The sequence below is a fragment of the Cottoperca gobio genome, unplaced genomic scaffold (genome assembly GCF_900634415.1).
Source record: "Cottoperca gobio unplaced genomic scaffold, fCotGob3.1 fCotGob3_249arrow_ctg1, whole genome shotgun sequence".
NCBI classification, from domain to species: Eukaryota; Metazoa; Chordata; class Actinopteri; order Perciformes; family Bovichtidae; genus Cottoperca; species Cottoperca gobio.
In genome coordinates this window covers 76,580-104,189 of record NW_021166872.1, presented here as the reverse complement: position 1 = coordinate 104,189, position 27,610 = coordinate 76,580, and the positions used below count along the sequence as shown (strand labels likewise).

Below are 27,610 nucleotides of genomic sequence, written 5' to 3'. Positions count from 1 at the left end.
GCTAGCGTAGCAGTTGAGCAACAAAAGAGTGACGGTAGCGCGAGTAAACCAAAAGATAACTCGGGTTACATAACGACCTTGTGTGATTTATTTTAAAGTTAACTTTTAATGCCAGTTTCGACACACTGTCATTCTGCTTTAGCAGCGAATAGCAGCTAGGTACCAGGCTACAACACAACTAGTTTTTTAAGCTAACATGTATTTTGGATAAGGTACGGTTTTTGGGTAAACTGGGCTAAATTGATTCAAGACAAATGCTGGTAAATGATGTGTCTGGACATTATTAACAGCATTACATCTCTATTATATACCGACATTTGCGAGTTTATTGGATCCACTTAGCTATACCTAACGCAGTTACCTAACACACAGCCATGCAATTAATTCTACCTTCATTTTCATTGTTCTATACAGGGAAATAATACAATTAACATGAAACATGTTACATTTAAACGGGCCTGACGAGGTTAAAACTGGTGAACAGCAGGTTCCTGTTCACATAGCAGACAGAATCACATTAACATACCAAATTAAAACGGAAACAATACAAACTAAAAACAGAGACAGGCACATTTAGAAATGGACAGAATGTACAAAGGAGATGACTTAACACGAGCAACAAGGTGTATGAGACTTGAATCAGTGGTTGCAAATTGTGTTTTATGTGCCTGTTTTATATGTTTTAGCTTTGAAGTAATATACGATCTCATTCCAGATTTCAGTGTATATGTGAAACAAATCATTAATTAATTTGTCATTTTTCAAAGATTATTTTCATGTACCATTGTTTCATCTTTTTAGGTAACAGTTAAAACACAGAGATGCCTCAGAAACAGAAGTCCAAGTCCTGGACGGAGCTGAAACAAAGTGGAAATGAATGTTTCAAGACGGGCCAGTATGGAGAGGCCACCAATATCTACAGCCAGGCGATCAAAGAGCTGGAGAAGTCCAGTAAGTGTCGCTAAAGTATTACCTGTGTGGATCCATGCAAATAATTTACAGTTTCAGAAGAAAGGTGTACAACACATGCACAGTACATTAAAGCTGCAGTGATTAGTCAACAAATCAATTCAATCAAAATAATCTGCAACTATTTTGATAATCATTAAAGCACAAGCAGCAGAAAATACTGTTTCTGTTCTTAAATATAAGATATATATATATATATATATATATATATATATATATATATATATATATATATATATATATATATATATATATATATATATATATATATATAGATATAAGATTTTAAAGCTTTTCTTTGTTTTCAACCGACAAAACAAGACTAGTGATCAATGTGGACTTTGAGTGACTGGGATGAACATTTCTGTTTTTTGGCATTTTAAAGACTAAATCATTATCTGCATGCTGATTTCAATACACGTTTATTTGAATAGACTTTTTCTTTTTTAAATGGTTACCACACCAATAAGTGTACTGAATATTTTTTAGGCTATATAATATCCACCCAAGCAAATTATAACTCCTAGTATATAATGACAACTTCTATCAGTAGTTGATGGTACATTTATCTAAAACAAATATTGGAACAAAGACTATAGTACATGAAAAATAGCACAGAGAACTCGAAACTCCAACATATTATGCGTTAAACATTTGTATTTCGCAGACTGTTTTCTTTTGTACAATGATTTGTTTCAGGCCAGAAGCTCAGGATCTCTGTAGCAGCCTTTTATATTAATTAAAACCTTTTAAAAACTTGTCTTCTTATTATTTATTGGGTAAATTCACAGACCTCACTGTCAACAGTTTTGATGGAAAGAAATTCCCATTATTAAATCTTTATTAGTAAAAAAAACCTTTTTGAATCGATGTTTTTTCCACTTCAGTAGTTTTTATTACGAGCTTCTAATCTCGTCAGTTAGCCTTCGCTCTTCTCCCTCTTTATGCCAGTGAAATGATTTTTGACAGTACATGACTCGTTGTTGTCTTGTTTCTTTCTTAAGATAAAAAGGAGCCAGAGGATTTGGGCATTTTGTACTCAAACCGTGCAGCCAGCTACCTGAAAGATGGCAACTGTGCAGAGTGTGTGAAAGACTGCAACATGTGAGTGTTTTATTACTATTTATGTGACCATTTCACACTGTGAATATATATATATCAACATTATTATGAATGTTCCTGAAGGTTTTTGTTCTTGACACTTTGCTTTTATGTTTTTAGAAAGACTGACACTTGAACTCTAGTTTAGTTAATAAAGTGATTATACATCATGAACATGTTGTCTTCTATGCCAGCCATCATTATGTTTTAGTAAAGATGTTTTAAGGCGTTGATGGTCCCTCGCAGCTTTGACTCTTGACCTCGTTACAAGTTGAGATTGAGCCTCTTCTGCCGTCTTGCTCAAGTCATCTGGATGGCAGGATGTGACTCGACATATTTTCTCTCAGGTCTCTGGAGTTGTTCCCGTTTAATGTGAAGTCCCTGCTTCGTCGTGCTGCTGCCTACGAAGCCGTGGAGCGTTACAGGCAGGCTTACGTAGACTACAAGACCGCTCTGCAGATCGACTGCAACATCGCAGCTGCTCATGACGGCACCAACAGGTACGTGGACTGTGTCTAAATAAATCTTCTGATATTAGACTAGAGATATGTTGTTTTGGTCATTTGTTCAATCTTTTCTTAATTGGATAGTTCGGATTGTATGAGGTACTTATCCATAGTCAGTGTAACACCTACTGCTGTGGACGGGGGCACCAGCAATATGTGGTTGAGCCACCGAGACTCACATTAATGACACTTACATTAATGTAAGTGGACGTTATATTTAGAATATTTCCCCGCTTTACTTTGCTGTACTGAAGATGTTCTCTTTGCTTCATTGAAAGCCACCGGACTCCATTGGAAAAAAACAATAATTTTACCTCGCAGAACACAGGAGTTGCTGTTCTACCGCGGCCTCAATCGGTTAGTTTGTTTGTTATTTTGTGACTTCGGTGAATCCAAACTAACCCTTTAAAACACCAAAGTCACACAATAACACACACAAACTAACTATTCGAGGCAGCGATAGACCCGTTCTGTGAGGTAAAATGACTGGTTTTGTCAATTGACTGTGGTGGCTTTGAAGAAAGCATATGGTGGAAAATATTTTAAAGTGATTTTGATGTGGCTAAAACACATTCTGCTGGTACTCCTGTCTGTTTCTCCAAACTGTCATCTACTATACGTATCCAGTGTTCCCCCTAGGTTTACTGCTTTGGAGGGGTGCTCATCCGTGCAACGGGGGGGGGGGGGGGGGGGCGCGGGGAGATTGCGTGCGTGGCGCGGTTTCTATTTAGTTCTCCCCTCTCCTTTCTTCCGCTCTGTAGGTGTGTGCGCCAGCTGCGAAGCCCCGTCCTTCGCAAAACGGAGCCGAAGGGGAGAATGTGAAAGCACAAAGTAGACAGTACAAACTGAAACGTGCACATAAATTAGATTAATAGTATAAGCGTTTAGTTTATTTAATAACAGAGCACCTGTCAATGTGAAAAGTGAGTTGTGAATAATAATAAAAAAAAAATCTTTTGAAATTCGAGAAAGAAAAAAAAACCATCTTGAATTTCAGGCAGGGCGCTGCACCCTGCCAAGACAATGGCAGGGCGCTGCACCCTGCCAAGACGATGGCAGGGCGCTGCACCCTGCCAAGACGATGGCAGGGCGCTGCACCCTGCCAAGACGATGGCAGGGGAACACTGGTATCCACTGACTGTGGATACAGTCCTCATACTGCCCCAATTCAAAAGATCCCTTTAATTAATCTGTGAGATACTTCTGCCCTTTTCAATCCACAACCAGGAACTGCTCTCATTCATTGTAATTGTTCATTAAAGATTGAGTCGTGTTCACAACCAGGTGTTTTTTTATGCATCAACAAATCTGTATTTGTGGTTGTTTCTATAAACCAGTTGTAACACGAGCAGATAAGAAATATTTATATTGATTCATTCTTGAAACAGTTTACATTGTTTTCACCGTGTTTTTCAGGATGACCAAGGCGCTCACAGAGGCAGACGGTCTGTCATGGCGAGAAAAGCTTCCTCCCATCCCCACCGTTCCGATGTCCATTAGAGAACAACTAGCCCAGAAAGCTTCAGCCAACGCTCCAAAACCGAACCCGACACCGAAACAGAACGGCACCAGACAAACGAACAAACCTGGTGAGATTTGTGTTATGTTGCGTGCTGCAGAGATGTGCAGCTCTACTAATTGTGTTCTACAGACTCTCTCTCTCTCTGTGTCTCTCTCTGTTCTCTGTCTCTCACTCTCTGTCCTCTCTGTCTCTCTCTGTCTCTCTTCTTGTCTCTCTCTGTCTCTATGTCTCTCTCTCTGTCTGTCTGCTCTCTCTTTCTCTCTCTCTCTCCGTCTCTCTCTCTGCCGCTCAGCTTTCTGTCTGTCTCTCTCTCCTCTGTCTCTTGTCTCCGCCTCTCTCTCTCTGTCTCTCGCTCGCTCTGTCTCCTCTCTCTCTGCGTCTCTCTGTCTCTCTCTCTGTCTCTTTCTCTCTCTCTCTCTCTCCTCCGCCTCTCACATGGTGCTTCCACTGGGAAGAAAATGTGCTTTATAAATAATGTTTTGTTTTTTTGCCATAAACCTAAAGTTAGATTAGATAAAAAGTCAGAAGATCACCCAAGTTATTACAGGAACACGAATATGTCTATCAAATGTAATGGCAATTTATCTCTATTATAACGGAACAGTTTGTGTCTCGTCCATGAGTCGATGCACGCTTCCTGCTGCGCTGTGATACGGTAGAAAGAAAATAGTTCCCTACAGGTCGGAGGAAGAATACGCTGTGGTAGTAAATCATGCAGGCTGCAGGTATCCAAAAATGCACATAATACATTGACATAATGAGAAATTCAAAGAGAAAAGGGTTTAAATAGTGTTTCAATAGTTTTTATATGTGAGAGAGTTTCATCAGATTTAAATTAAAGTGCTATCTCCACTTTACCGACGACCCAACGTCCCTCAAGAGCATCTTCGGTGTTTAATTCTTTATTTCAACCTCTTCCCATCTTTATTTCTGACTATTTTTCTAAGTCTCAATGCACTTTACAGTTGCTATTTATGTAGGTGTATATAATTTACTACTTTATACTAACCTAAGGTTCATAAAGTATTGAGTATTCAATTATATATTTTCAAGTTTTGAAATGCATCCGTTCTTGTTTCCTGCTGCTGTGACACTATATATATGATAGATATATACATATATATATATATATATATATAGAGAGATAGATAAAGAGATAGATATAATATATATATACATCATATATATATATATATATATATCATCATATATATATATATATATATATATCATATATTATATATATATATATATATATATATATATATATATATATAATATATGTATATAATGTTGGCCTCCGCTAGGGCTGCGCTTTATCACCAATCCTGTTCGTGATTTTCATGGATAGGATATCGAGGCGTAATCGGAGGAGAGGGGTTGCAGTTCGGTGACCTGAGGATCTCATCGCTGCTCTTTGCAGATGATGTGATCCTTATGGCATCATCGGTCTGTGACCTTCAACAGTCACTGGATCGGTTCGCAGCCGAGTGTGAAGCGGTTGGGATGAGGATCAGCACCTCCAAATCTGAGGCCATGGCTCTCAGCAGGAAACCAGTGGATTGTTTACTCCAAGCGGCCGAAATGGGTTTTCTCAGACGGGTGGCTGGCGTCTCCCTTAGAGATAGGGTGAGAAGCTCAGCCATCCGTGAGAGACTCGGAGTAGAGCCGCTGCTCCTTTGCGTTGAAAGGAGCCAGTTGAGGTGGTTCATCTAGTAAGGATGCCACCTGGGCGCCTCCCTAGGGAGGTGATCCAGGCACGTCCAGCTGGGAGTAGACCCCAGGGAAGACCCAGGACTCGGTGGAGAGATTATATCTCCTCACTGGGAACGCCTCAGGATCCCCCAGTCGGAGCTGGAGGATGTGGCCCGGAGAAGGGAAGATTGGGGTTACTTACTGGAGCTGCTGCCCCCGCGACCCGATCCCGGATAAGCGGTAGACGATGGATGGATGGATGGATATATATTATATATAAATATATATTTTATATTTTGATATATGTATCATATATTATATATATGATACATATATATATATCATATATATCATATATGATATATATGATATATATATAATATATGATGATATATATATTTTGATAAATATATGTATATCATCATAATCATATATATATATTATTATATACTATATGATGATAGATATATATTTATATATCAAAAATATATATCATATATTTATATAAATATATATATAATATATGATGATATACATATTTATCAAAATATATAATCATCATATATTTATATAAATATATATATAATATATGATATATATTTATATAGATGATATATATATATTTATCCCGGGGTCATCGGGTCCTCAAAAAGGACACAAAGGACCCTGGTATATCAGCTTGCCACAGCCCACACATTCAATATACGCCATCGCTGGCTATAATGTACGGTCGTGGCTGTTTATGTGAGGGATATTCAAAGAGACAGAAATAGTGTTTCTCTTATCAGTCAGGAGGGAGAGACGCAGGCACAGATGGAGCAGAGACACAGACCAGAGTGTTTGTTTGCTTTGTGTGCATGTGCTGCCAGGAGGCTTTTTATTGTTGGCAGAAACGACATACCAACAGAGCTCAGTGCATTCAACTTGGTGAGCCAACAACGAGCACGACAGTAATGAAGTGCACCTGATGTTACCTGATGCCCAGGTCGTCATGCTCATGGTGATGGTTTGTCCCCTCACAGGTTGTGTTAAGACAATGCTCATGCTAAGCAGGTATGATGTTTACTATGTTCATGACCTTAGTGTAGCATGTTACATTACATCTCATGTAGCTGACGCTTTTGTCCAAAGTGACTTACAAAAAGTGAAAATGTGCATGAGGATACAACTCCGAACAGCAAATACATTAACCTTAAATAGGTGAAATCATTAAGTGCAGAACAATAGCTTCAAATACGCCAAACAAAAGTGCAACATACAGAAACAATAGCACAACATTTAGGGAATGAAGTTCAGGTTCAATAAATCAGGTTTTCCTTATATAAAGAAATATTTAATAAGAAATTCCTTAACTATACTTAGTCAGGGATTAACATGATATATATATATATATGTATATATATATATATAGTATAGTTATATGTATATTATATATATATATAGATATATATAGATATATATATAATATATATATAATAAATATAAATCTATATAATATATATATATATAAGTATATAATTATTTATATATAGTATAAATATATATAGTATTATATATTATTATATATAAATAAATAAAAACAGTAATTACCAGATAACAAAAAGCCTAGCGCACAAACACACACACACACATTATTCCTGAATGAGGAGTCATAAACTCTGATCTCAATCATCGGTCACAAAATATGTGTTTTTAATGTTAACTGGTTTGTTGTAAATCAAGTCAAAATTATAATGAGAATATGGACTATTAAATATTGAATTGAATGTACATACTTGAACATGATGCAGCATGTTCTCAAGCATTACTGCTTTTTATTTTATCTCATTGATATCAGCCTCAGTGTTTACAGAGAGAGGGAGAGGGAGAGAGAGAGAGAGAGAGAGAGAGAAACCGTTTACAAATAAAGTGTAAAGAAAATCCCTTTCTGTTTTAAAATACTCTCTATATACATATATACATACACACATCATTTTTTTTTATCCAACCAAAAATTTTGCAAAGTGCAACTCATCCTTATCAATAAAACAAACAATATTCTTGAAACACCAACGCTGTTTAAAAGTCTCTAAATCGTCACTATGTTTAAAAAATCTGAACTCGAGCCAGAGTCTGGCCCTCATATTACAGAGCCATATTGCTTTGGCCTCCTGTCCTTCTCTGTTCTCTACGGTGTTCCTCCTGCTTTTATAAATCGTCATTTTTGCTTTGCTAATTTGAGAGGAAAATTAGGACCTGCCACTTTTCTTTGTTTGCCTTTTTGTAGGCAGCTCCCATGATAAAAACACTCTCGGTAAAAACTACATCAAAGAGACTAAAAACCAATGTTAAAAGAGAGAAGAAACTTGTGTGTCTCTTACACTCGCTAAAAACATTGAAAACTGTCTCGCGGGAGATTACAAAATGGATTAATGACAGAGAGCATTTGACATAATAGCACCATGTAAAATCCTCCACTGAAGGTCGGCAGTCCGCTTTTTGAGGGGAGGTTTATATAAAATCCTCCACTGTGGGCCTGGTCCGCTTCTCCACCAAGTCTGTTGCTCCACACAATGGAGGGTCTGCTACACAGGCCTTTTCTGTTGATGCTTTTGACACAGTTAGTATAGAATGTTTTTTTGTCGGCTCTGTGCAGAGACAGTTTTTCCGGATTAATGACCTTGAGCAGGGGGCCGGTCAGTTCTCCCAGCCCTGGGTTCAGGTAGACTTCAAGAAAGGGGTCCGCTGGGTCTGGATCAGCCTCTCCCTGGCTGTGTGTGGTTAGGAGGGTCCTCTCTTCTCCAGTGAGCCTCTGGCTACAGAGCTGCAGGATTCTTTGATCCACCCGGACAGAGTTCAGACCCAGCAGAGAGCCCAGGGCCCGGGCATCATTCAGCGCCGGCCCCACTGCATCCACCAGCTGCTGCAGGGACATGGTCTTGGACCTGCACAGAGCCACCATCAGGCCGGGTGTGACGCTGCTGCTGACATTCAGCCTGGCTCCGTGGATCAGTGGCTCCTTCAACAACCAGTACAGAGAGTCAGAATTTGGGCTCCTTTTATGTTTAAAAAGGGACCAACACTTAAAAACACCCCAACAGCCCACTCAACTTAAAAAAATTAGAATCAGTTAAAAACAGAGCAGTATCCAGCCCCAGGTTACTCACATGTCTGAGGATACAGCTGGCCACGTCTCTCCAAACCAAATCAGTCAGACCTGTGAGATATTTTTTGTAAAAACTGGAGTCTAAAAGTGGCTGTTCGGCTGGCCAGTTGGACTAGGCCCTGTCCCCCCTCCTCTCTGGATAAAAACACAACCCCTTGTGGCACCCAGTGTAGACCATCCCAAAAGAAATCCACCATTTGCTTCTGTATTTTGGCTAACAGGCCTAAGTTGAGTTAAAATGCCAATATGCACTTTTTGGCTTTATGCTTCTAATAAAAACATTCCATAAAAGCCAAGCATGATCTGTAAAACCAGCCGTAATGATGCTGCATAGTTTAAAAGTATTAAAATGATGTTTAAAACAATAAATACGATCCAACCTGGCTAAGGAAATCCTATCATCTCGGTGGTGAGACCATGTATACTGTCGATCATCGTGTGCATTCTTCTCCATACATCCACAGACCATGGGGTGGATCAACTGCCTCAGGAGCATTCTGGGACGCTGGATGCGGCTCTGCGTGAGTGCGATCTAAGATGCATTTTCTGTGCAGTTAAAATCCCTCCCAAGAATAAAAAATCCTCTGAGGTACAGCTATTTAAAACATTATTAACTTTTTGTAAAAACAGCTTCCTCTCTGCAACCGATTGTTGGAGCGTATACATTTATAAAAACAGCTGTAAAAAGGTCAAACCTTGCTTTTACTAAAGCAACCTCCCCTCAATAAATTGCTCGACCTCCAGTGAGACTGGAGTAAAAGACTTGAAGAGGAAACCCACTCCTCCACTAAGAGAAGTGTTGTGGCTTAAAAACTTCCCCTTCCCACTCTCTCCTCCAGTCTATCTCATTAGAACTGTCGCTGTGCGTCTCTTGTAAAATAAAAACATCAATGTGTTTCATTTTATCCGTTTCAAATATTTGAGCTCTTTTTTTCAAAACTCTGGCCTCCATTCAATTTAAAACACCCACTCTAAAAGTATCCATAGCAAGTGAGATGTTAAAAGCAAAATAAAAACTAATTAATTAATCAAGATAGACATCTTCAACGTGTTTTTGTTTTTTCACTTTTAGCACAAGTTTCTTTAACCTAAAACCTCCTGGTCAGTGAGGCCAGACTCCTCTCTTTGGCTTATATGGAGTCTGGCTGAGATATAAAAAGGGCCAAATCTGGAAAGTATTCCTCCACTTTTACCCCATGTTGATTTTTCGTTTGTTGGAGGAGATTTTTTAACTTTCAAGCCGTATACATTTTTTTTCCTTGGCTGCCTACTTAAATTAAAACCAGGAATGTCACTGCTGTCTGAGATAAAAGCGTTACATGCGACGGCACCATGTAAAATCCTTCACTGGAGGTCGGCTGTCCGCTTTTTGAGGGGAGGTTTGTAAAAAAAACCCAATGTGGGCCTGGTCCACCTTCCTCCACCCAGTCTGTTACTACTCCACACAGTGGAGGGTCTGCGTGCACAGGCCTTTCTTGTGGATGCTTTTTCACACAGTTCGTATATAGAGTCTTTTGTCGGCTCTGTGCAGCATCAGTCCTGCCGTGTTAGTGACCTTGAGCAGGGGACCGGTCAGTTCTCCCAGCCCTGGGCTCAGGTTGATCTCCGGAAAAGGGTCTGCTGGGTCTGGAGAAACCTTCCTGTCACTGTAGTCTTTAATTTGGCTCCTTTCCTTCCCAGAGAACCTCTGGCTCCCACAGCTCCAGAATCCTCTCGGCCACTCGAGCGGAGGTCAGACCCAGCAGAAAGCCCAGGGCTCGGGCATCGCTCAGCGCCGGCCCCACTGCAATCCACCAGTTGCTGCAGGCACAGGGGTTTTGGACCTGCAGAGCGCCACCATCAGGCCAGGTGTGCTGCTGCTGCTGACGTCCAGTCTGGCTCTGTAAATCAAAGGCGCCTTCAACAACCAGTGCAGAGAGTCCGACTTGGACACCTTTTATGATTAAAAAGGGCCCAAGACTTAAAAACACCCTGATAAAACGGAGGCAGCCCATTTAACTTTAAAAATTTAGAATCAGTTAAAAACAGAGCAGCATCCAGCCCCAGTTATTTACACATCTGAGAATGCAGCTGGTCACATCTCTCCACACCAAATCAGCCGGGTCGGTAAGATATTTTAAGTCTAAAAGTGGCTGTTCGGCTGGCCAGGTGGACAAGGCCCTGTCCCCCCTGTGGCACCCAGTGTAGACCATCCCAAAAAAAATCCCCCATTTCTTTCTATAGTTTTTACTAAAATACCTGAGGGAGGGTCTACACAGGCCAGACGGTGCCACATTTGGGATGCTACAAGGTTTTTTAAAAAACCAAAACCCTACCTTTAAAAGACATCTGAGGGAGCAAGCCACTTCCACTTGGAAAGCTTTCCCTGAATCTATTCTGTGAACGGTCTCCCAGTTCTTCTGGACAATAATTTCCTAAAAACACTCCAAGATATTTCAGGCCGTCAGTTCTCCAGGTGAGGCTCTGGGGAAGAACTGGGAGACCGCCACGCCACTCCCCAACAGCGAGGGCCTCACTTTTCTTCCAATTTACCTTCGCTGCCGATGTTACACTAAAACTATCTACTATAATCTGTAAAAATGTCCGCATCTCTCTGGCTTGTAATAAAAACAATAATATCGTCTGCGTATGCGAATAAAACAAATCTGCTATTAAAACCAGACCTTGTAGGTTGGAGCGTATTTTGCAGAGAAGAGGTTCCAGGGAGAGCGCATAGAGCATCCCCAACAGAGCACAGCCCTGCCGGACCCCTCTATACACTCTAAAAGGAGCACACAGACTACCATTGAACTTCAGCAACACTCTCAACTTCACTGTACTGAACCAAACTTCTCCATTACTTTCCAGAGGAAGTTATGCTCAACGCGGTCAAAAGCCTTTTCCTGATCTAGAGAAATCAGACCAGTATCAAAGCCAAATGAGCTGGAGACCTCCAAAACATCTCGAATTAGGTAGACATTGTCTACCATGGACCTGCCGGGCACACAGTACGTCTGGTCCCGGTGGATGACCAGCTCCATAGCCCCCCCCCCCCCAGCCTGGTGGCCAGAGCCTTGGACAGAAGCTTGTAATCCACACACAGCAATGACACAGGGCACCAGTTTTCCGAAGTCCTGCAGGTTTCCTTTCTTGGGCAGGAGCGTTATCACGGCCCTGCGGCAGGACATCAGCATGGAACCAGAGGCCAGACTCTCGTTAAAAACATCTAAAAGATCTGTTGCTAAAATGTCCTAATATGCTTTAACAGTGAGGGCCGTCGATACCGGGAGCCCGCCGTCCTTGCATTTTCTGCAGAGCAGCCTGTAGCTCCGTGTAGTTAACGGCCCCCTCCAGCTGTGAGTTGGTTCTCCTCGGATACCCGAGGTAGTCCCCCTAAAAAACCCCTCTAAAAGCGTTTCCTCCTCCCCTCATACTCACTCGAGTATAGGGAGGAATAAAAACAGCAGGTCGGCTAATGCCCTTTTTTTTACTTTGAGGATTTCAATATATCCTCGATCTCCTGTGGACTCACTGATTTGTTCCTAGTTCCACTATATCACCCTCCAGGTCTTTAATAGATCTGGTGATGTCATGTGTGACATTGAGGGTGTGCTGCTGACAAAGCATTTTAATTTCAGTCTTACCATGGTCCCACCACTGCCTAAGACTGTTAAAATCACCCTTCCTCTGCCTAAAAACACTCCAGAAATAAATAAAAGCTTCTCTAAAATGATATCAAATGTTAAAACTGAGTGCCAGTATGCGCTTCTTGGCAACACATTTCTAATAAAAACATTACATAAAAGCAAAGAGTGATCTGTAAAATCAGCAGGTATAATATTACACATTTTTAAAATGTTAAAATTATGTTTAAAACAATAAATACGATCTAACCTGGCAGAGGAAATCTTATTTTCTCTGCAGTGTGACCATGTGTATTGTTTAGCATCTGCGTTCATCGTCCGCCATACATCCACCAGACCATGAGAGCGGACCAGCTACCTTAGAACATCTTGGGGCTCAGTATGCGGCTCTGCGTGGTTCCGATCTAAAAAAGCATTTTCTGTACAGTTAAAATCCCCCCCAAGAATAAAAAATCCTCCGAGTCACAGCTATTTAAAACATCATTAATTTTTTGTAAAAACAACTTCCTCTCTGCACCGATTGTTGGGGCATACACATTATAAAAACAGCATTAAAAAGGTCAAACCGGGCTTTTACTAAAAGCAACCTCCCCTCGATAAAATGCTCGACCTCCAGTGAGACTGGAGTAAAAGATTTGGAGAAAGGAAGCCCACTCCTCCACTAAGAGATGTGTTGTGGCTTAAAATGACTTCCCCTTCCCACTCCCTCCTCCAGTCTATCTCGTTAAAGCCGTCGCTGTGCGTCTCCTGTACAAAAAGGTAACGGTAAAGGTAAGGTTTAATCAACGTGTTTTAATTTTGCAGTTTCATATATTTGTGTCTTTTTTTAAAAACTCTGGCTCCGTTCACATTTAAAACATTCACTTTAAAAGTATCCATGGCTGAGATTTTAAAATAAAAAATAAAAACAAATAAATGAATTAAGACCCCCATCATCACTGTTTATTTGTTTTTTACTCTAAGCACAAGTTTTTTAATCTATAAACCTCCTGCTCAATGAGGCCAGACTCCTGTCTTTGGCTCATATGGAATCTGGTTGAGCTAATAAAAACGAGTAAATCCGGAAAGTAATCCTCCACTTTACTCCGTGTTGGTTTATTGTTTGTTGGAGAAAAACTTTCATTCAACATTTCAACCGGATACATTTTGTTTTTCTGGCTGTTGCTCAGAGTAAAACCAGGGATGTCGCTGCGGTCTGACACACATCCTCTTCAACTAAAAAAACTGTCTTCTGAATGTCCCTGCTTCCGCTTCCTGTCTGTCTGGCTTTTCCTCCCCGACTTTACTGTTCTTGGCATACACTGGATGCATTCTTTACTTTTCTTTTCCGTTTTGTGGCAGGTTTTTGTTTTATTGCCTCTCTTCCTCTCCTACACCACCCATTTCCTCTACCTACATCACCCACTTCCTTTACCGAACACCAGCAGGAGAAAAAACGATCATGAACTAAGTTAAATCAATGAACTAAGTTAAAATCAAACCCATTATTAAATAAATAGAAATAGCTACCGCTCAGCGTCTCACTCACACAACCAAACTCCCAGCATGCACCGAGAGAGGTGAGAGAGAGAGTAAGATAGAGCGAGAGAGACCAAGAGAGAGAGAGAGAGAGAGAGAGAGAGAGAGAGAGACAGAGAGAGAGACAGAGGGATAGACGGAGAGAGAGACAGAGAGAGAGAGAGACAGAGACAGAGAGAAGAGAAGAGAGAGAGAGGAGAGAGAGACAGAGAGAGTAGAGAGAGAGAGATAGAGAGAGAGACTCTCATAGAGGTCTAGCTAAGATAGATCTCTATATCCTAATTTATCTCTCTAATATAGATAGCTATATCCCAAGCGCGACCAAGCAGATCAGAGACCGATCTATAATACTCGACTCCCCTCTCTCTCTGCTCTCCTCTTCTCCTCTCTTCTCTTTCTCTCTGTCTCTCTCTCTCTCCTCTCCCTCTCTTCCTTCTCTAGACTCGCTCCTTAGACAGAAGAAATTAATGACGGAAGCAGAGGATGGGGAGAGTTGTCTGCAGGTCGTCCACAGCTTGTTTTTGTTTTGCTGCAGTGCAATGATCAGCCAGTGAATACTGACACACTGCAGGTCCTTCAAATAATGCTAAAAACAGCTTTGACTGTGATCTCTGGTGGGGAAGTGCATCCATCTCTCTTAAACTATGCACTTCATGGCTCTATAATATCATCACCTCAATTCCTGTTTGCTCCCGTCATAATAAATATGGCTTCATTTCATTCATTTCAAAGTCTTGATCCAGAGGTTTTAGCCAACTATAGGCCGATATCTAACCTTCCCTTTCTCGCTAAAATCCTTGAGAAAGCAGTCGCAAAACAGTTGTGTGACTTTTTACATAATAATAGTTTATTTGAGGTTTTTCAATCTGGATTTAGAGTTCATCATAGCACAGAGACGGCACTGGTGAAAGTTACCAATGACCTTCTATTGGCATCAGACAAAGGACTTGTCTCTGTTCTTGTCTTGTTAGACCTCAGTGCTGCTTTCGACACTGTTGATCAGGACATTCTACTACAGAGACTGGAACATTGTGTTGGCATAAAAGGAACCGCACTAAGCTGGTTCAAGTCCTATTTATCTGAGCGATCTCAATTTGTACTTGTTAACGATAAATCCTCCATGACAGCCAAAGTCAGTCTTGGAGTTCCACAAGGTTCTGTACTTGGACCGATTCTATTCACCTTATATATGCTTCCTTTGGGCAATATTATAAGGAACCACTCTATAAACTTTCATTGTTATGCGGATGATACCCAATTATATCTATCAATTAAACCAGATGAAACCAATCAATTGGCTAAACTTCAAGCATGCCTTAAAGACATAAAAACTTGGATGTCTAGCAACTTCTTGATGTTAAACACAGACAAAACTGAAGTTATTGTACTTGGCCCTAAACGCCTCCGAAACGCATTTTCAAAATCAAAATCCTTCTCCTGACTTACAAATCAATTAATGGTCATGCTCCAGCATATCTTAAAGATCTCATAGTACCTTATAAACCAACTAGAGCATTACGCTCCCAGACTGCAGGGTTACTTGTGGTTCCTAGAGTCTCTAAGAGTACAATGGGAGCCAGAGCCTTCAGCTATCAAGCTCCTCTCCAGTGGAACCAGCTTCCAGTTTGTGTTCGGGAGGCAGACACCCTCTCCACATTTAAGAGTAGGCTAAAGACTTTCCTTTTTGATAAAGCTTATAGTTAGGGCTGGCTCAGGTTTGCCCTGGATCAGCCCCTAGTTATGCTGCTATAGGCTTAGACTGCCGGGGGACACCTCCCTGCTCTCTTCCTTCTCTTCCTCTCTCCTCCCCTCCCTCTCTTCTTCTCCCTCTCTATCTGTATGCATTTATGTAAATGTATGTTACTAACTCACCATCCGGGGCATCATCCCCGGAGTGTCTGTCTCTCATGTGACAGGTTGCCACTGATAAAGTTTACATCAGGATCATGAATCGTGGCTGCGCCTGCTGCCCTGGTCCTGCTGGACACCAGGAAGCCTTATTGACATTTTCCTGGATTCATCCATACTTTCTATTTTTTTTTTCCAACGACGAATAAGAAATAATAAACAGAGGAGAGAAAGCGTAGAAAGACCCAGAACGATATGTGTGTGTGTGTGTGTGTGTGTGTGTGTGTGTGTGTGTGTGTGTGTGTGTGTGTGTGTGTGTGTGTGTGTGTGAGTGTGCAGCATTACTGTGATCTAGTGTCCCTAACACTACATAAATCTGCGGTATTGGATTCGGCTAAATGACCCCCCCCCCCCACACACACACACACACACACACACACACACACACACTCACACACACACACACACACACACACACACACACACACACACACACACACACACACACACACACAGAAGGGCTGCAGGCTGAGTCTGGGACTGTGCAGGTTGGGCAGCAGATGACAGATGATCCCTGAACTTACAGAGGCTCAGACTCACACTGTGTTGTGATGTGAAATGCAGTTAATGAATGTGAGGAGAGCCGAGGACTCTGGAACATCTCAATGACAACGTTCCTGTCCAGCAGGAGCTCCTCGAGGCTGCATGCATCCAGGATTGGTGGAAATGCAAAGTCCCCAGGATTTTGGGATTCACACCCTGAGTTTTCAAGATTTGAGGAAAACTTAATTTCCTACGATGCATGAAATAATCTTCAAAAAGATCTGAAGTTATGGTGATAGAAGCCGCTGTGTGAAACAGCTGTTTTGTGACTTTTGCATGTCATTGTGGTAGCAGTCGGGCTTTGTTCCGTGTGACTTGCTAATTAATAACTCCTGAAATATCTCAACAATTATTCAATTGTACAGGCGTTTAATACTTCTGACTTCTTTCAGTTTGAACATGTCCAATTGATTAATAATCTGAGTAAGTCAAACAAAACAACAACAAAACAAAATCAATGATAGAAGTTAGATTTTTGGGGCATTTCACTGGTTTGCCATCGCAACTGGGAAAAGAGTCTAAAATCACCACAATTCACCGTTTGCTTTCCTCAGTTCCTCTAAAACACTCAAAGACAGACACAAAGTGATAACACATTAAAATGAATAATGTCAAAAGAATGAGCAGGTTCCAGCTCCGATACTCAACGCAGCTCTTACATTTGTTTGATGTGCAAAATATTCCTTTTTTTTTTGTTTTACCTGCATGCCAGCTGTCGTCTTGAGTATATGTTCAGCTTCAAATAACAGATGTAAATCTCACACACACGCAGCAAATGCAGCTCAGGTTTGATGGTACGAATAATGAATAGATTCTGGTTTGACGTGGGACACAAACATCGGTCTCCTGCGAGGGATATGCATGAAGTAGGGTTCAATACTTACGTAGGTGTAACTACAAACAGCGTAGGAGAACAACCCAGAACTGTGGTGTCTGTCCTCACAGTATAGAACATGTACATTTTAAATTCCTCTTACTCTGGATAAAGTATTAAGCATTAAATTGTGTTTTGTGTTTGTCGCAGAACATTTCTTGTGAAAACTAAGCTGTGAACTCAAAATGCATTCCAGATTCAAAGGCTTTGTTGTCATATGCACAACAGCTACAGACAAATAAAGAAATAAAGTGCAATAAAATAGTGCAAGAGACATAAAGGTGCAGCTGAACTCAGGATGATGAATCCCATCCGCCCCTGAAACAGTTTCCAGCGTCCTGTTTCTGCACATCCTTCTAATAAAAGGGAAATAGATATTGCTCTATATGACATGCTTATTTCAGCTCCTTTGTGTCACTGTTTCTGTGTGAAGATATAAATATCTTCTCTACAGATGAAGATCATCCCCGGGTGGTGAAACTATGCAGGTGGCTCCGGCTCCACACCATAAATAGCTCGCAGGCCGTCGTCATTTGCTGGTGTGACATTCTCATGGTAAAGGTTAGATGTTGCAGGATGCATTCCTCTCATAGCTGAGGCCTGACGCGTGCTGCTGCTCTGTGTCATCGCCTGTGGCTACGCTTGTTATTTCCATGTGATTTGTGATATCTGATCCTTCAGATCAAACTTCAGGTCTGTGTATGTCCACACTTGGCCTGGAAATGGAGCCGAGTATTTGTTTGAAATGCCGTCTGCATGAATCTCTCTGCATCTCTTTACATCAGTGTTATGAACATTAATGTCCTCCGGGCTTTGCACAGTTTGGATCCAACCACTTAGGGCTTTTACAGATCTGTTAGTGACGAGGAGAGAAATGTGGAGTCAGAACAAAATGTTGGATTATAGCGTTTGGTTCTTTCCAGTAAATATGCAGCAAGTCCTGCAAAACAAAATTCCCCGAGATGTTTAAGTGACACAAACACACAATAAACCTCTGATGGTTTCTAGTGATGCAGATATTTAAGATGTTGCTGGTCCTTGTTTTGAGAAATCCATCAACCTTACGATATCTTACATGCATATAGTCTTTTCAAAATAAGTGATAACAAAACTACTTGGTCAGGTTTCGGAAAAGATTGTAAATTGGGATAAAGTTAAACACATAAGTTCTGGTATCACATGAGACACACGATTGCAGCTCTTTAAATCTTTAAATAATGACCTCAAATCAAAGCTCACATGTTGAATTCAGAATAATGTTCTCTGTATGTGGCATCATGCAGGAGTTATGGGGTCTGTGGGGTCTGTGGGGTCTGTGACGCGTTGACCATCAACCAGCCGGAGCTGAAGGGAGCAGGACGGGGAGAGACGGATTCGTGGCGGGAAATCCTGAGAAGCTTCAATGAAAAGTTTCCAGAGTCGATGCCGCAGATAAAAGATGAACTTGGCGTTCAGAGGAAGATGTGGAGAGCCCGACGTGTCTGTTACTCTCACTGCCACAGGGGGGAGACAAAAGTAACACCATACAATGTTTCCGCTTTAAGTTAGTGTCTGTGAAGCTTTTCCTGCATAATGGTATGCTATAAAAGTCAGCAGGAAAGGTATTTACTTTAGAGCTGCTGGACGATAAGGAGATGACTAAACTCTGGGGAGAATCCATATATATTTCAGTGTGGACCAAAGTAGTGGACAGACAGACCAACCAACAGAGCCGCAACACCAGCATCACTAAAGTCTGTTTTTAGTGGATTTTATTACAATTTGTCATTTGCAGCTTTTGGACTCATTTCCGCTTCACAAGTATGTGACTTGGACTTGAGATGTGATGTATGTGGCTTCTCTGTGTATTACTAAAACTTACTTTCAACCGTGCACTAAAAACCAGAAAAGCCTGCAGTCAGGGGGAAGTGCTACTTTGATATTTTGATATGAGGTATTTCTAATTTTGGACAATCAGATCTGTTCCAGTAAAATCCTTACTGCCTGCAGGCGGCTCCTCTCAGAGGCTGCGGCGGCTCCTCTCAGAGGCGGTGGCTCCTCTCAGAGGCGGCGTGCTAACTGGAGCCTCAGAAAGGAGTTTACAAGTCCTGACAAAGACTTGAAGATTTAAGTTTTAACCTGAATGTGCTTCTGATGATGTGTTTGAGAAGTTAGCGATGACATGATGGTTTGAACAGCCACAGAAAGTAGTGCCTTGCTCGTATCAGTAACCTGCATGTAAAAGGAACACAAAGCACCTCATGGAAAGGGTTGTAACAGGCCACTTTTAAGGACATGCTGCGTGTGACTTCATGCATTTTAAGCTTTTCTCGTGTCATTTAACGCTGTTCAGTTTCCCAACTCGTAACATAGAAGCACGGTCGCTGTAGTTAACGAATTCAAACAAAACGAGAAAAGATTCGGAGTTTAGGTTCAAATAAGGACGTTTGATTTAAGAAATTGAAACCTGGCTGTGGAATAAAAATACATAGTTACTGATGATTGAATGCATCATGTCAATTAAGAGGCCTCGGAAGTATAGCAGTGTGTGTGTGTGTGTGTGTGTGTGTGTGTGTGTGTGTGTGTGTTCATGTCAGCCTAGTTTGGAGTAAAGTGGAGCACGGCCTCAGACAGACAGTTTATATAGAAGCTACAGACAATTATCACCTCGTCTCTTCTGTCTCTTCATCCGATCTGCCCGATCAATCCCCCCCCCCTCTGTCCACATATCTGTCTTTAGAAACAACTATATCCATGTGTGACCTACATTAGACGTGGTTTACATCCGTATCATCCTGTCAGCTGCAGCCTGAGGATGTTCTGATGTATTGATGTTTGTATGTTACAAACAAAACTGCTTATTGCTTATTATAAACACTGAACATTGAATGGAAACGGATAAAACTAACAAACATTGAGAGGAAAACAAGAGTATTTAGTAGAAATCTGAAAACAACTTGATTATTCTATGATAAAATATTATTTACTAGCTTTTTTCCACTTGTTGAATAAGGCAGTGGATTACTTTTGAAACCTTAAGTTTAAAATATTCTTTAGTCAAGAATGAATCTTAACTCAATTTTACTATTAAATTGAATTATGTTTTTATTGTGTTGTTTTATATGATCATTGAAGTGTTTTTCAGTATGCAAAGCACAAATAAAACGTATTATTATTATTTTAAAATATTGTTATTATTAATAAAAAATAAAAAATATTGTTATTATTATTAAAACATGCTGATATTAGGAACCTTTTCATGCATAAAGAAAGGCGTTTCTTATTTAATATTTTGTCTATGCATAATTGTATGTAAGAGAATATAAAATGTAGGTTTAATTTAGTCCACTGGTTCCAAATCTGCAAAAATCTGCTACACAAATCTGTATTCATATTTTGGATTTTTCTCCTATTTTGAAAGTTTTTTATTGTGAAATATTAGATTATTGTCAGAGAAATGTAGTGGATTAAAAAGATACAAATTAGGGAGGAAATTAAAGAAAAAGTAAAATAGTTTCCCACATTTGGCTTCATAATGCAGATTTGAGATATGTGATGGAAGAATGCATGTTTGTGCGACAATAACATGAATAATAATAATTGTTTAAAAAATATCTCTTTTTTTTTTAGAGCATTTGAAGTGCATATCTCTGTTATTACTGATTACTCATAGGAGGCTAACACACACACACACACACACACACACACACACACACACTCACTCACAGTCATCAGATGATTGGCCCTCTCCTCCATCTGCTCCTCCTCTCCAGGAGTTCATTCTGTTTTCTGCTGAGTCAACAGGACGTCAGCTCTGTATTCTGCCATCGCTGGTCCCCGCAGATTTCCCAGAAGGCCACTGACACCGTCCTGAGATTAAGCAGCTCCACCCTGGGAACCGGCTGTCTGCAGGGAGCCGCGGTGACGTGCGGACAAACAGAATGATTATTGCTTTTTCTGCATGCTGCACTCGTAAGAAGGAGGATTAAACGATCTCCCTGTCTGTGTATATCTATGTGTCTTCAGTGTGTGCAAACGACTTGATTAATTTATTGATCATCTTAATTATTAAGTCTATAAAATGTCAGGAAAAGATGGAAATGATCACCATCATTCACTCGAGATCAAGTGTCTTGTTTCGTCTGACAAACCAAAAGAGATTCAATTTACAATTTGCTTGAATGAAGAATTAAACTGATTAAATCTGAGGAATTGAGTCAACGTCTTTTTAAAAATGAGTTTAAAAACTCCTGATATGTTGTGGGCCAAGTGGCATTGTGGGTAATGTAAATTTAAGGAAGGATGATGTGGCGTCCATCGTGAGTGTGCTTCCAGCAGTGTTATAGGAGTGCAATGCTACAATGGTGGATCTGTAGAACATCTAACAGCGTTCAGACATGTCCGTTAAAAACGTGTCAGGGACGGCGTGTCGATTCCTGCTCCTGTGTCATTTCAAATCTTTCTACTTGGTAAACTTCAGCGACCAAAGACTCAAGTGATGTGTGTGTTTACGTTGGCGTTAGTTGAAAGCCCGGTGCATCACATATACAAATGCAAAAGGTGGCCTCTCACACGATACAGTAAGAGTCACATTTCTGCCAGGTCCAAGCGAACACCAGTTATGTGGGTCTCCAGTGGTCCCTGGTCCTCTGCCAGCATGACGCTCAGCTTGCTCTCAAAATATAAAGATTTATTGGAGATTCATGAAAGAGAAATTGATTTCATGGAGCAGGTTTGTGGATTTTACTTTCCCTTTTGTCCTAAAGAGCAGCTGATAACAGAACATGTACAGTTTTATTGATTATAGATTATAACGAGGACTTTATTGGACTGTGTACCCGGTGCTACAGGACCAGCGAGACAGATTATTTATATATTTCACAATGTTCAGGTTCTCATATACTGTTCATAGCTATACCTACAAAAAAAGTATTGTAATTCGTGTATATGCCACAAAATCAACTTGTATGTTTGTGAACGAGGAAGTATAAAGAGCGATAGAGGCCCGTGTCCCGTGTGAAACCAGAAGTAAAAGTTTATTTTTGTCACAACTTCTATAGATATCTTAACCCAAACCACGATCTTTTCCTAAACCAAAGCAAGTAGTTTCCTGTAATGATGGAAGTTTATTTTGAAATGGACACGTGTTGCTGGAGATTTGTACACAAAAAAGGAGGAATAACCTTTCGTAGAATATCATACGAACCGCTGTATGAGGATACGTCGCAGTATTATAAGCAGGTTTACATATTGAGGCGCCACCACAGCAATGTCGCCTTCTTTACTTCCACCTATAGGATTCATCTCTCGCCAAACTTCACAGAGTGTGTTTGTGTTTAACAAGCCAGCTGCTCTGGTCTGGTGCTTTTTACAAAAGGAAGTCTGTAACAAAAAAGAAAACACATTTTCCACAAAGAACTGGAAGTGCTTCAAACTCACATCTTTGTGTAGCAGGTGTCGACAGAAAAGGAAAATGTTGGTCATTGTGAATCATGCCCACTGATATCATTCTGTCTCATTACATCCGTCTTATTGACATACTCACACACACACAGCCACCACAAGCACCTGCGTGTTCTTTAATATCCTGTCCTTCTTCTGTATTCAGACAAAGGACTGCTGCTCGTTTATGTGTCCACATAATCCTCTTTTATCAGACCATTTTTTACTAACTTTTGAAGTCCTGTTACTGGACTACAAGCCAGCAGGCAAAATATCCTACGCTCGATGTTTATCTGAAAGTGCTGTGACTAAATCAGCACTTAATTCAATACCAGGACTCAATATCAATATAACGGAGGACTCCAATGCTAACTTTAGTCCCTCCCACATGAATCATCTTGTTGATAGTGCTGCAGCCTCACTGCGAATAACACTCGACTCTGTCGCTCCTCTAAAGAAGAAGATCATAAAACAGAAAAAGAAAGCTCCAACTAACTTCAACAATCTCATCGTCTAAGCATCAACCTGTCATTTAGACCCGACACGTTTTCCTCCCGGCGGAGGAAAAAGCACCTGTCGCCTGTGGCACTCTCGGAACACACAGCGGACTGCTACCAGCGGGCCCTTAGCCCACAGAGATTCATTTTCGGCTGGGTTTTCAGTCCGCCTTTTCATCCGGTTACCACCGCAAGCCCCTCTCGTAGCCTTCCGTTATTTACTTTTAAACAATACCTAATCAACCTCCCGCCCACTGGTCTCGTCTCTGTCCTGAAGACACTTATGGGCCACGGAGAAATTCTTTCAGCACCGGCTACGAGGAAAGGGGAGAGGGACGGGGATACGGGACCTCTTATATTATTCCTGCTAACCTTTTAATTGGTCTTGGGAGCTAGGCTTGGCCGCCTCTCTCTCTCTCTCTGGAGAGAACGCAACCTCGCACGACTTTCCCGGACCTGCTTTAAAACTTAATCCCCTCGGCAAATCCTCCGTCTAAGATAACCACTAGGAAAAAGGCCTCTTATGCAAAGTCGAGAATCACAGACAACTCAAAGAACGTTCACAGACAGTCACCATCAGATAAACATTTTCCAGCGTCAATTCAACCACAATGCAATGCAGAAAGCTTTTTAACACTTTACAAAAAAATCAAACCAGATATAAGATTTTTCCCCGAGAATTCTGGGCACTGGGCCAGTTTCGGCATTTTTACACATGACATGCGAGCGCGTTCTCGACGGACGTTTTTTCTATTGTTTCTTCCAAGAACCAAAAACAAATCTGTGAATAGCAGTTAACCTATATATCAGAGGTCAAAAGTTTACGTATCGCTTATCTTGATCTACATACATTCCTTCCATCAACTGTCACCGGAGGTAACATATAGAGCCCCTATTGACAGAGGAAGTGGCGGCTTGCCGACTTCAGCAGAGCCTCAGCAATGCAATAGATCTCAGCTGGCCAAAACCTGTCCCTTATTCATATGGCATGACCTTTTTGTAAATTCATAAAAAGAAGAACTTAACCCATGGCATTACCATGCATAAAACATATAATCACAATTATTAGATAAAAATACAGTATTTATTTTATTTTTTAGGAGTTGTTTAAATTAACCTGCACCTCCCTTCACACACACACAGTTCCACTTAATGGAAGCAAAAGGATTATAATGAGACGACTATGAGTACTAAAGATTCCAGTACTCTAATTTAACTTTAACACAAGTACTACTATATATCAGTACTTCAACAAGCAAAGAAATGATAAAAGATAACATATTTAACGTTAAGATAACCTATAGGTTATTTAAGTTCATTCTATGTAGTTGACACACATCTTCTGCGATAATGACAAATACTTCATCCATATGTTATCCTGACCATAAATATATATATTTTTTTTAATATAAATATAGTCGGCACTTATATCTTATCGGGGGTAAAACCTCTCCTTAGGCTGTACTAGTCTTTTTGTTTTTCTCAGTATTTTCTTAATTTTTTGTGCCTATTTTTGGAGTGTCTGTGCACCCTAACACTCATCGACGGATCATGCCGTCACCCTTATCCACTTCTCTCTACACAATCTCATGCAATTCTGCACGTCATTCGTTTTACGCCACCACCTGCCACCCTAAAGCAGCACTAAATCACCTGCTCCACTGCACACACATACCTAACTGTAGCCAAGCTGCCCCAACACCCTCTCTTGTGCAGTGAGAGCAGATAACAACAAAAACAATTGTAAGTACCCGTTATCACATAATAAATCACATGAGAACCTGGAACCCACACCATCAAGCATCATAAAGATACCCATACCTGCCGTGTAAACGCAAAACACCACATAGTATTAGTGTATCAGGATAAAACATACAGTATGAACAAAAAACACAAATAAATACTTAACTGAAAGAAACAAAATAAATTTTCACAGGTAAAAACAAAAATTAAATTAAATATTAAGAAATAGACTAAAACTAAAACCCAGAGACTTCTACAGAACTGAGAAACAAAACATCACCCTTTTTTGCAGGAGAAGCCTACAGACACACACATCTTGAATATCATTAACTCTGTCCTACAAACACAAAACCCCTCTTTTAAAATCCATACAAACCACAATGCATACATGCTTTCTTCAGTGTCAGTCTTTGGTCTCTCTCTGTTTTCTGATTCATCTTTACTAAAACGTCTTCCTGTGTTTTCACCACTGCTGTAGAACTTTCCACTATTCTCTCTAAGTGATGACCTTCACACGCTGGATCTCATTTGATTAAAATGACACGAAAACTTTCAGGTTTTAGAAAACAACTGCATATAAGAAGTGGACGTGGTCACCGTGACGTCCCCCTATTAGTTAGTGGACTACAGAAGCCACGAGTTTGGCATTTTGGCCATCGCCATGTTGGTTTTTTGGAACAAGACACAAGAGGTAGAACCGAGTGTGAAAACACTGTGAAAACACACTGTGAAAATGATAAGGTTTTAAGACGTAAACAAGGAGAGCAGCCAAACTGGACAACACCGTGTTAGCGACCTGTCAATCAACAGCTAGCCCCGCCCTAAAGCATACGCTGCTTTATCGTCTATTTTACTCTAAATGGGAGAATAATTTATCAAATGAGCTTCATGCTGTCTTGAAGAAGACTTGAAACTAGCAATTGAGAACATAAACTTGTTTACTGAGGTAAAAGAGAAGTCGGGTCATTTTCTCATAGACTTCTTTACAATCAGATTTATTTTTACAACCAGAGGAGTCGCCCCCTGCTGGATATTAGAAGGAATGCAGGTTCAAGGCTCTACCTGTCTCTCTTCTTCTGGTTCCTGTTATTTTACAATAACAATCCCCTTTGGACCAAATGGCTCTGTTGGGGAACTGTGATTCCATTGATTTTCAGTAGATCTTTGTTACGCCTCAGACACAGGGAAGGAAGACTCATACGCACGACTCCGGACACAATGGTAAAGTGTAAAAAAAACAATACTTTACTTCAGTAAAACAGAATATTAAATCAAAGCGCTCACTAGGAGGATGTACAGACTTCACTGAAAAAACACACTTCTTGGCTTGCTGGTACAGGCATAGGCTCTTACATGGATATGACCAGACAAAGGGGCACAAGACAAGGGGAGACAGGACGATTTATACAAGAGGTGAGTAGGAACAGGTGGAAACAATCAGGGGCGGGGCAGACGCTGACGATGGCGGGAAACCATACAAAGACAGGAAGTAAACACAAGACATGACACAAGGGAGGTGAACTCTACAAAATAAAACAGGAACACAAATCCAGAGTCATGACAATCTTTCTTGTGCTTGGAGCCGGACAGCACGACTTGAGTTATATGACTTCATAACATATTGATTAAAAGTCCTTCCGATTGATTGAAGACGGCACAGACTGGACTCTTGCATGAAGGCGGAGCCGTCACCTCATCTGGAGGTCAACCACAGCCTGCAGCTGCACAGAGTGAAACCTCAAGATCCTGTGATTACAAATGTGCGATCAACCACAGAGCTTTATTTGTTGCAAATGATCCACGTACGTCAGGCTGAAATACAGGGAAATGATGTACGTCTTAGAAATGTGGAGGAAAGAAATATTCCAAGATTTTTTAAATATTGACATATAATATATGGATGTAGAACATCTTGAGATTAAACTCTTCCTGTGGATGACGATGATGATCTAAATTTAATACACTTCTGGGTCACAGCAACCAGTATTTAGCATCTGCAGGGTTTTGACAAAAGAGATCTAAAGGCTTTTTTCCTAAATGTCATCTTTTGGACACTAATGTATTAGTTGTAATACCCTAGTAGTTTGTATTTATTCAGTTATAGTATGTCTTATTTGTTAATCTTACTTATTTTATCTCTTTATATTATTTCATTTAATTGTCTTACTTTAACTGCCTGATTTTACTCGTGTAGTTTTTAAATGTCTGAATCTGGATATACACATGTAAAGTACATTATATTCATCCCTGTGTTTCAATACTCATACTACCTACTGTTCAGTATGCCAGCAAAATATTTAGTATGTCCCAAAATGTAGTATATACCAGAATGTCCTACTGCATCTGGTCACATTCTGCAGTACGTAAGCTAACAAGCCTTACTGGCTATTCTAACGCACAATCCTTTAATCAGGAGATATATCAAGGCGCCATGTTATTACGAAGAAGAAGAAGAAGAAGAAGAAGAAGAAGAAGAAGAAGAAGACGAAGAAGGAGAAGAAGACGAAGAAGATGAAGAATGAAGAAGGATAAGTACGAAGAATAC

The 27,610-nt window shown here is 40.5% G+C and overlaps 1 protein-coding gene across 1 annotated transcript in view; it reads left to right on the top strand.

Moving 5' to 3' along the window:
• The window catches only part of tomm34 (translocase of outer mitochondrial membrane 34), a 56,619-nt gene that overhangs the window by 458 nt on the left and 28,551 nt on the right, over positions 1–27,610 (top strand). Inside the window, exons 2-5 of the mRNA XM_029426880.1 lie at positions 802–951; positions 1,974–2,073; positions 2,418–2,570; positions 3,993–4,244. Coding sequence (XP_029282740.1) covers positions 822–951; positions 1,974–2,073; positions 2,418–2,570; positions 3,993–4,244 — 635 coding nt within the window. The 5' untranslated portion in view covers positions 802–821. The remainder of the gene's footprint in view (positions 1–801; positions 952–1,973; positions 2,074–2,417; positions 2,571–3,992; positions 4,245–27,610) is intronic.